Source organism: Urocitellus parryii, chromosome 10 (genome assembly GCF_045843805.1).
Source record: "Urocitellus parryii isolate mUroPar1 chromosome 10, mUroPar1.hap1, whole genome shotgun sequence".
Classification (NCBI taxonomy): domain Eukaryota; kingdom Metazoa; phylum Chordata; class Mammalia; order Rodentia; family Sciuridae; genus Urocitellus; species Urocitellus parryii.
The window spans coordinates 103,292,827-103,303,391 of NC_135540.1; the positions used below are offsets into that span (position 1 = coordinate 103,292,827).

Below are 10,565 nucleotides of genomic sequence, written 5' to 3' on the forward strand. Positions count from 1 at the left end.
TTATGATTTAGGCTAAAGAGTTATTTTCTAACTTCTGGAATCCAAGGTTTGTGGTGTAGCTGAGCTGGAGAAGTCCTCAGGAGTCTATTGTGAACACATTAATCTAGGTTCTCTGGACTGGGTTACTCTAGGAGTTTCTTGGGCCTTGCAGGAAAATGACAAAGATAAATAGTAGAAAAGTTAGGTCAGGAAGGAAACAGTCTGGGTATTAGGCTAATGAATCTGTGCTGAGTGGGACATTAACCAATAAATCTCAGATGAGGCCACTTTAAAAAAGTTATCTTCCAGTGATGTATCTAAATCTCATCTTTTATATTTTGTTTCTCTGTAGGCTGTTACAATGGATTAGTTTATGTTTTGAAAAGTATTAATGGAGAAAAATACTGGATGTTTACTACTGAGGATGCTGTCAAAAGCTCAGCGACCATGGATCCCACCACAGGCCTTTTTTATATTGGGTCTCATGACAAGCATGTGTATGCTTTAGATATTTATGTAAGCATTCACCTCATTGGTCTTGTATTGTAAGCATAGAGGAGTTAGAAACTATCAGGTGCTGTTGACTTTAGGAATAGGTATTAACTATTAAGCAGGGGTTAATTAAGTTTTAATATCATAAGACTTTTTATTAGATTTTTATAGTAATAAATAGCAGTTCTTAAGGCATTTTTAATGTCTTTACCAAATTTAGCACAAGTACATTTTGAAGTATAAAAAAACTTAGAATTATTATCTTTTTAAAAAGAATTTTTTTAGTTGTAGTTGGACACAATATCTTTATTTTTATTTATTTTTTAATGTGGTGCTGAGGATTGAACCCAGTGCCTCACATGTGCTAGGTGAGTGCTCTACGGCTGAGCCACAGCGTCAGCCCCTAGAATTATTATCTTAACAATAGAAAAAAATTACAAAGTAAGATATCAGTAAGATATTTTAAGACCTGGTTATATAAAAATACTAAGTTAATGTAAGAATTATAAAAATAGAAGAAACAAGCTGGGGAAAGTTTTGCAATAACTGTGAAAGAATAAAAAATTGTAAGTATAAATTAAAATAAAAAGCAAATAAATATTTAGAGGAAGAAAAATGAGGATCCAGATAGTAAAATAGATTTAAGGGATGTAAATACCTAGGACCCCAAAGAAAAAAATGACTAATAAATGTATGTAAATATTTCATACCTTTAATAATCAAAGGGATGAAAATCAAAACTGTAAGATAAATAGTGTTAGATTAGAAAAAATGTTGGAGTGATAACAGAACTGCTGAGGAGAGTAGTAGAGAGTTATAACTGGTGAGGACTCTAAGGAATAAACAGTTTAATCATAGATAGCAATTTTCTATCTTTTGATCAAGTAAAATTCTTTTTTTAAGATTTTATCCTGGCAAAATAATCAGAAACCCAAGTTGTTTAAAAGCCAGGTGCAGTGGTACATGCCTATAATTTCAGTGACTTAGAGGATAAGGCAGAGATTCTCAAGTTTGAGGCCAGCCTCAGCAACAAGATCCTGTCTCAAAATAAAAAATAAAAAGGACTAAGGGTGTATGTAGCTCAGTGGTAGAGCTCCCGTGGATTTGACTCTCAGTCCCACAAAAACAAACAAGTCGTTTTAATACCTAATAATTGGTTCAAAGCAATTTTCAGTGGTTAGGTAGAGAGAGAAATTATTTTATGTTCATACGGGATAGTATGAATTAAAATTATATTTAAGTTATTTTACACAATAAGTGAGGTAAATATGATACCAGGTTATTTATTTAGAATTATTTAAACTATATTAATCTACACAGATATACATATATGAAAAAGATCAAAAGGGAAGATACTAAAATATTAACAGAATATCTGGGGATGTCCTTTGTTGTCTTTATACTAAGTTGATTCCCCACGATGGACATGTGTTTTTTGCTGAGTTAAAAATCTTTGTTAACTAAATAGACATAATACATGGGAGGTGGGATATATGGATTAGTTACCCACGAGAAAACTCATATTTTCCGTTCTTATTTGCAGGAAAAAAAGTGTGTTTGGAGGTTAGCTTGTGGAGGAACTGTCTTTTCTTCTCCTTGTTTGAACCCGATTCCACATCATTTGTATTGTGCTACACTGGGAGGACTTTTATTGGCTATAAATCCTGTAAGTTAAAAAAAAGTGTGTGTGTGTGTGTGTGTGTGTGTGTGTGTGTGTGTGTCTGTGTATATTTTTTCTTTTGATTTTTTTTAATATTTATTTTTTAGTTTTAGGTGGACACAATATCTTTATTTTATTTTTATGTGGTGCCGAGAATCAAACCCAGTGCCTCACGCATGCTAGGCGAGCGCGCTACCACTTAAGCCACGTCCCCAGCCCTCTTTTCTTTGATATTTAAAAAATTTTTGCTTTGGATTCTGAAAGTGTGAGTAGTTTTCATTTAGATATAATCCATTTATTACTGAACCTGGATTTGTTAAAAATGATTGACAGTAAGTCTGGGAAGATGAGATAATCTGAGTTCATACGTAAGTTTTTCTTTTTACCTATTTTTAAAATTTTCAGACATAATTTTCCTAGTTATCCTAAGAACTGCTTTTCCATTATAAGGTGAAATCTGGGTTGTTGTTTTCTTTTTTTTTTTAATGTATGTGTGTTTTTTTAAATTTATATTTTGTGGGGTCAATCTGCCTAGCAAAAGCTCCATCCCTAGCCCTCTTTTTCTTCATGTCTAGAGCTTATGTGCTGCTTTTTTCTTTGTTGGTTTTCTTGCAGCTTTTTATCTGCTCTCATAATTATTTTTTTTCTTTTTTTATTTTAATATTTATTTTTTAGTTATTGGCAGACACAACATCTTTGTTTGTATGTGGTGCTGAGGATCGAACCCGGGCCGCACGCATGCCAGGCGAGCGCGCTACCACTTGAGCCACATCCCCAGCCCTGCTCTCATAATTAGCACTGATTAATTTTATAGTTGTGTACCTGTGTTCTTGCTTCAGTAGTCAGCATACTACTGTAGCAATCTCATGTTCTAGCTCTGCCTCTGGGAGATTCATGAGTTTGTTTTTAAAAGGATAACTGATTAGTAGAATGATTTTAAGAGCTGTGAAATACTTTTTGCCCATGACAGGCTACTGGAAACATAGTTTGGAAACATTCCTGTGGAAAACCACTCTTCTCCTCCCCACGGTGTTGCCAACAGTACATCTGTATTGGCTGTGTAGATGGGAATTTACTCTGCTTTACTCACTTGGGAGAACAGGTAAGAAAGTTATAGTTATGTTTTATATATCTTTCTTAAAGGCACAGTAGCAAGTGACAATGGAAATAAAATTTTGAACGTCATTATTCAACGCACTGTGTTCAGACTAGTTCTACTTAATTGTCAAATCATAGATTTCTTATTATTTGAATGATGATATAGTGGGTTTAAAAGATTTCTACTTAAACCTTGTTTTAAATTTTTAATAGTGTTTTCCCAGTTTTATTATAACTTCTGTAGAGGTTATTTAGTGTTTTAGTCAGCTTTTTCTGTGACTAAAAGACCTGACAAGAACAATTGTAGAGGAGAAGTTTATTTGGGGGCTTACGGTTTCAGAAGTCTCAATCGATAGACAGCAGGCCCCATTCTTCAGGGCTCAGGGTGAGGCAGAACATCATAGTGGAAGAGTGTGGTGGAGCAAAACTGTTCACATGCTGATCAGGAAGCGGAGAGAGACTCCACTTGCCAGAAACAAAATATATACCACAAAGGCACACCCCCAAGGCAAGCTTGGACAATTTAGCAAGATCCTGTCTCAAAAGATAAAAAGGACTTGTTGTGTAGTTCAGTGGTAGAATATTCCTGGGTTTAATCCCCAGCATAAAGGTGAAAAGAACGTTTAAAGATGCATTTACCTTTTAATATGAAAACCAAAATCTGTTCTGCAGTTAGAATTCCATTTTGTGTTTGTCTCATTTCTCAACTTTATGACTGACAAGGTAGGCTTTTTCTGAGTTATATTAGCTCTTTGCTTGGGATAATCAACACTTTTGTAAATTTCTCCAGTGGCTCCTTTATGCACAATTTCTGCTACATTCTGGATTTGGGGAATTATTTTGTAGATTTGAGAGTGTACTTGCTACAACAAATAGCTCATCAACAACTGAGCCTGATTCTGTATGCCTTTTTTTTTGTTGTTGTTCTAGGGATTGAGCCCAGGGGCACTTTACAACTGAGCTAAGTCCTCAACCCTTTTTATTATTTATTTTGAGAAAGGGGTCTCACTAAGTTGTTTAGCGCCTCACTAAAGTTGCTGAGGCTGACCAACCTTAAACTTGGGATTCTCTTGCCTCAGCCTCCCAAATTGCTGGGATTACAGGTGTGTACCACCATGCCTAGCTTGATTCTATATGCTTTTAATTTTATTCATCTTTCTTAACTTAGCAGTTCCTTTTGCTCTGTGTAATAAGTTGTAATGAATTTATTATTACATTCACTTAGTTTTATTTACAAAGTAGTATGAATATATTCTCACCTTGAGATTTCTGAGAAGTAAGATGAGGCAAAGGCACATGCTGTTTTGCCCCTGTCTTTCTTTTTGTATGAGCCATGAAAAATAAAAGTGATTTTGTACAAGTCAAGATAGTATTGAGCTCACAAATCATATTTTGTGAATATGTCCACTGTTTTCTTATTTTTTCCATTATGCTGTTGCTCTGCAGTTACCTTAGATATCATGCCCTTTTTTTTCCTTATATCTTTTCCTCTATAAATAAAACCCAGAAGTTTATTTATAGTGGCTTTGAAATGAGGAAATAGTAGATACCCATGGGGCAGACACACAACTCATGTTTTTTTTTTTTTTAATATATTTTTTTAGTCGTAGTTGGACACAAAACCTTTATTTATTTATATTTATGTGGTGCTGAGGATTGAACCCAGTGCCTCCCACATGCTAAGGGAGTGCTCTGCCACTGAGCCACAACCCCAGCCCCACAACTCATGTTTTTGTGTAAAGCTCTAAATTATTGCATGTAAAGTCTTTTGAGTCCAATTATGTCCTTCTCCCTACCTTTAGAGAATAGAGTAAGATGAAGTTGTTAAATAAGATACATTGAAACCAATGTGTCTGAACATAACAGTAATAACTCTCAAATGGGTTGAAAATTAATTTTATTTCATAATATCCTGTAATAAGAATGCTTCAGTGTATTTTGTCCTGGATTTTACTACTGGGACAGAGGTTACTAGGATGGTGCTACTTTTTAGAAGAAGGCATTATCTGTATTTGTAGTTACCAGTCAAAAAGCTGACATCACTTACGTCTGTATTAAGAAGCTTGTAGAGCTTTAATCTAAGGCAGAAGTTTGCAGTTAGGTGAATGTATTATTTTTGCTTTTACTTCCCTTGTATAGGTTTGGCAGTTCTCTACTAGTGGACCAATCTTTTCATCCCCATGTACTGCAGCATCAGAGCAAGAAATATTTTTTGGTTCCCATGACTTCTTTATCTACTGTTGTAATATGGAAGGTCATCTCCAATGGAAATTTGAAACTACTTCAAGGGTGTATGCAACACCATTTGTTTTCCATAATCATAATTGCAGCAATGAAATGTTACTGGCAGCAGCGTCTACTGATGGGAAACTGTGGATCTTGGAATCTCAGAGTGGAAAATTACAAAGTGTATATGAACTTCCTGGAGAAGTCTTCTCCTCGCCTGTAGTCTGGGAATCAATGCTTATTATTGGGTGTAGAAATAATTATATTTATTGTTTGGATTTATTGAGTGGAAGTCAAAAATAATCAAGTCCAGTTTCTATCTGTGAAATGTTTGAAAATATTTACCATGATGAGCATGATATAATATTTTATATTAAAGATTATATTTTGGTTAAGAAATGTGCCTGCTATGCTTTAATAGAGAGCAAACATATTTTACTTCCTGTAGGAGCATAAACTTTTAAGAAGGCAAGGACAGAACATCAATATATTTAGTAGTTCTTTCTTTTAATTAGGTGTGAAGGTTAATTTGGTGTCAAAAATTTTTAATTAGTCAAAGGGATGCTGCTGTGGTTTGAATGTTCCACCTGAACTCAAATCGGAATCTAATTCCCATTGTGAGGTATTAGGAGGTAGAAACTTAATCTGAGGATGGAATTAGAGTGGGACCTTTCAGAGATGATTAAGGTTAAGTGAGGCCATAAGGGTGGGGCCCTCATCCCTTTGGACTGTGTCTTCTTATAATAAGAAGAGACCTGAGCGAGGACATTGTCTTGACATGTGATGCCTTGTACAGGCTTGGGACTCTGCAGAGAATCCCCTCCAACAAAAAGAACCTTGTCAGATGCAGCTACTGCTCTTAAACTTCAGCTTTCAGAACTAAGAGCAAAATAACTAGTCTGTAGTAATGTGGCATTCAGTTATAATAGAAAACGGACTAAGACAGATGGACAGATAGTTGTTAAAACACTATTTCTGGGTGTGCCTGTGAAGGTGTTTTTAGAACAGATTAAAATTTGAAATTGAAGCAATAAACTTGAGTGAAGGTCTGTCTTCACCAAGGACCACTGTGGGTGGGCATTATCCAATCTGATAAGGGCCTAAATATAACAGAAGGACAGAAAAAGGACAGATTCTCTTCTTGAGCTGGAGTAACCATCTTTCCTGCCCTTAGACACAGAGCTCTTGATTTGGGCGCTTTTGGACTATGGGACCTACACCAGCAACTACTACCTCTCCTAGCTTCTCAGGCCCCTGTGTTCTGAGGTTTTTGGATTTGGACTGAATTATATCACATGCTTTCCTGGGTCTGCAACTTGTAAACAGTAGATGGTGGGACTTCTCAGCCTCTATAGTCAGATGAGTTAATTCCCATATTCCATTAATCGATCTCTCCCTATCTCCTATTGGTTATGTTTCTGTGGAGAACTCACATTAGTGCTACATATTTTATATGTTGTGTATAGGAAGTCTTTATATATATATATATATATATATATATACACACACACACATATAAATACATGTATATACATACATATATAAATACACACACACACACATATACATGCACACACATTTTTTTTTTAAGTCCTGTTGGTGATATTTCTGTAGAGAACCCTAAAAGAGTTTGGGTTTTAAGAAAAGACCTCTGTGGGAAAAAAATATCAAAATATAACTCAATGGGTTAGAAACAAACAGTGATGCAATTCACCATTCACTTATTTACACTGAGATTTACAGCAAAAGCTTTTCAAAGGTAGGAGCTGTCAAATTAAGTTCCTTTTTGTTGTTGGTGTGTGTGTATGTGTGTAGCTGGGGATCAGACCAGGTTGGCAACCACTCTACTACTGAACTACATCCTCATAATTGGTATTTTTTAAGTGAACTAAAGTACCAATGTAGAATTTATACACACACACAAACACACCCCTCACCCCACATACACTGTGTAGTTTCAAATTGATCTATGGTGATTTTAGGCATTCCTGGCTACATAGCTTGAGCCCTATTCAAATTCTTCACAAGTTGGTTGCTATCCTTTTAAGTTCTAAATGTTCCACTTTTGGTTCCCTCCATTAATACTGGGAATTGCTCCCCATGACTGGCATCACCACAGGCTTCTTCACAGTTCTTCCATCTTTTGTTCAGTTGGTCCCAATTCATTCTTTTCCAATTTAAAGTGAAACAAGTTTCACACCCTCAAAGCAGTATAGTAAAGCACATCTGTGGTAGGAAGTGGGTGCTCCCATCAAGACCCATTACTTGAGCAGTGCCCCAGGCAGGGGATGTTAGTGTTGGCTGTCTAAAAGACCTGTCTTCACCTTTTAGATCAGTGTATCTCAAGCCTTAATCACTTAATCACTTGGAGTTCTTGTGCACATTTGGGTTGAGCAAGGCTGAGAGTGGGGTGCCCTGATGGGCCACGCTGGAGCCTGCAGCAAAAGGAAAATCAGTACTCCTGAACCTGACTTGACTTAAAATTTTGGACTTTTTTCCACTGTGGTATTTAAAAATATTTTTTTTTTGCATTTTGATTTTTTAAAATATTGCATTAAAATAAAATTCTCTAGTTACTGAGTTTTTTGGCACCTGAGGCAAGTGCCTGATTGACCTTACTTCACCCTGGTCCAGCCCTGTGAGTCAGCCCCAGCTGCACTGTCACAGGCTCTTGACTAAAGCTGACCTGTCTGGACATGGTCTGCACTGTAAGGAGGCTATAGGATTATTTTGTCTTGAGACTCAAGTCATTCAGGATTGAAACAAACATTTGTCCCTGTTAATTATTTTCTCCAAAATACCTAGGAAAAGTATAATAAAGTACTATATAAAACACTTTGAAATTCTTTTTCCCAATAGCTCTGTAATTGAGACTGCTTGTAGATGGTCATCAAATAAGTATAAACTTCAGTTTAAAAAGGAAATCCATCAGTGCCAAAGATCTTGTTGGTATTTTTTATTGAAAGATCTTTTCCCCTTCAATAATGGACATTTTACATTAAAACTTTATACAACCAAAATCCCAAAATAATATTAAAATCACACTAAGGTATTTTCATTAAGTCTCTACTTAGCTTTATTGTTGGTAAAAATATTGCAAGACACTTGTAGCTAATATTCTGCTTTAAAATAAGCAATTAAACTAAATGTCACAAGAAGAGACAATACATACTATACATTTGCAGATAACTGGCTAAACTGATAATTTAATAGTAATAATATTTGTAAGAAACAATTGCACTTGAAAAATTAAAAAAGTAAACAAAAAACTCTAGTTTTACATATAAGTCTATGAACCAGAGGTTAATCATCTATAATTTTGCCAGATTCAAAACAAAAACCTCATGTATTTAACAATCATCCATTAAAAAAAAAAAAAAAAAACAACTCTTAAGCTCTTTATATGGTTTTACAGAATTTTCCTATAGTTTTGTTGCTCAGAAAAGACTACAACACAACTAAATCAAAATAACACTTCATTGGTATTTAGTGCAAATTTGGGGTGATGTGTAAATGAAATGTTAAACATGTATCTTTTAGAAGTTGTTAGAAATAAATATGATGACTGCCTTTACCCCAGTAGACTCTTAAAAAAACATAGATGGAGCATTTTTAACTCAGGCATTTCTCCTACTTGGTATGAGACCTGAGCCAGTACAGACTTGACTAATCTTCCATTCTTTGTTAATGATCTTATTTCCTCATCTGTTCCCTGCCATTACTGTGATATTGTCCAAAGCTGATAAGATGAAAGAAAAAGTCAATTCAGAAGAATTACCTTAGCACTATAATTCCAGGGTTCTAGGTGGCAATTCCCATTAAAAAGTGTTTTATCAGTGAGGAATTCATTGAACTAACAAATGCCTACACTTAAGACTTAGAAATGAGCATCAGCATGGAAAACGTGCAGTGGGATATTAATTGCTTCCAGTAGCAATAAAAAAATGTTACATTGATTCTTAACAGTTTGAAGGTCCAGTATATATACTATTAAATCCAATTTGTAAGAGAACAACTATCCATTTGGCCACACATGCCAGCTGCTACAGTGAAGCTGAGCCATTGTTTCTAGAAAGAAAGTGCTTTCAATATGGTGAATAACTTTGCTGTCATTCTTTCTTTAAGGACAGCACATTGCATATTGAGTAAAAGTAATAATGTATACTAGAAAAGTAATAATGAATACTATAAAATGTTTTTGTAGGAGAGGAAAATGGATGTAATTCCCCCTGCACTGGGCCAAGAATTTGCACCTACATTTTGGAGTAAGAATCTATGAAAAGGGGAATATGCCAATACCATGAAATATAAAGTTAGTGTCACAGTATGTGGTGGGAAAGAATTTGCTGGTATGTTTGTGTTCTGTGTAAAGCAAATTTAGGGAAATAAAAATAAATATGTGTGGCTTTGAGACTGCAAAATCCTTTTTTAGTATGCACATGTGTATGATAATAACAAGGCCACTTAAAACTCTGAGATGTTTTTTAAAGGTAGCAAGGTGAATACTCTGAATTTTAAATGCTACTGAACATTTGACTCTAAGTATGAATTGTTCAATTATAGTAAAGAAAAAAAAAATTCCTGCAGGAAATTCTTAGTACAAAGGCTTCAAATCTTGGCTTTCTGCAATTTTCCCCTAAAGACCAAAGGGAATCTTCAGAGACATGTAATGTCAATAGCCAGACGTATCTTTCTAATTAATGGCTGGTTTAGGTAGCTGTTTATTATTATTATCTCACTTTTGTTTGAATGAGCTGCCCCTTCAGAGTCTAGAAAATGAGACTACATTAGAATAAGTGAATCCCAAGGTTCATAACATTAGATACATTAGCATCACCTCAAGAATTCTTGCCAGCATGTACATTCCTGGCCCTGGTCTCACAGGATTGATTCAGTAGGCCTGGGATGTAGCCTGGATACCTTATGACCCATATGCTCTAGGTAGAGAGTCTCAGAGCTAGAACAAGAACTTGTAATTAATATAGAATCTCCTTTCTTTGCCACATTAAATAAAAAAATGTTCCCTAGGAGCCAACTGGGCCGCATGTTTCACATGTCCTTGAGGGTACTAGTATGACAGAGACTCACACTGTATTGATGGTATTGTGGG

At 35.2% G+C, this 10,565-nt stretch overlaps 1 protein-coding gene across 5 annotated transcripts in view; it reads left to right on the forward strand.

Moving 5' to 3' along the window:
• Aasdh (aminoadipate-semialdehyde dehydrogenase) overlaps window positions 1–5,803 on the forward strand; it is a 30,362-nt gene extending 24,559 nt beyond the window's left edge. For 4 of the 5 annotated variants that reach the window (XM_026386146.2, XM_026386163.2, XM_026386155.2 and 1 more), the window contains 4 exons: window positions 332–495; window positions 2,015–2,137; window positions 3,102–3,233; window positions 5,369–5,803. In XM_026386146.2, the coding sequence (XP_026241931.1) occupies window positions 332–495; window positions 2,015–2,137; window positions 3,102–3,233; window positions 5,369–5,758 (809 nt within the window). In that variant the 3' untranslated portion in view covers window positions 5,759–5,803. The remainder of the gene's footprint in view (window positions 1–331; window positions 496–2,014; window positions 2,138–3,101; window positions 3,234–5,368) is intronic. The other variant, XM_026386167.2, reaches the window with a different exon arrangement.
• Window positions 5,804–10,565: the final 4,762 nt, after the last annotated feature.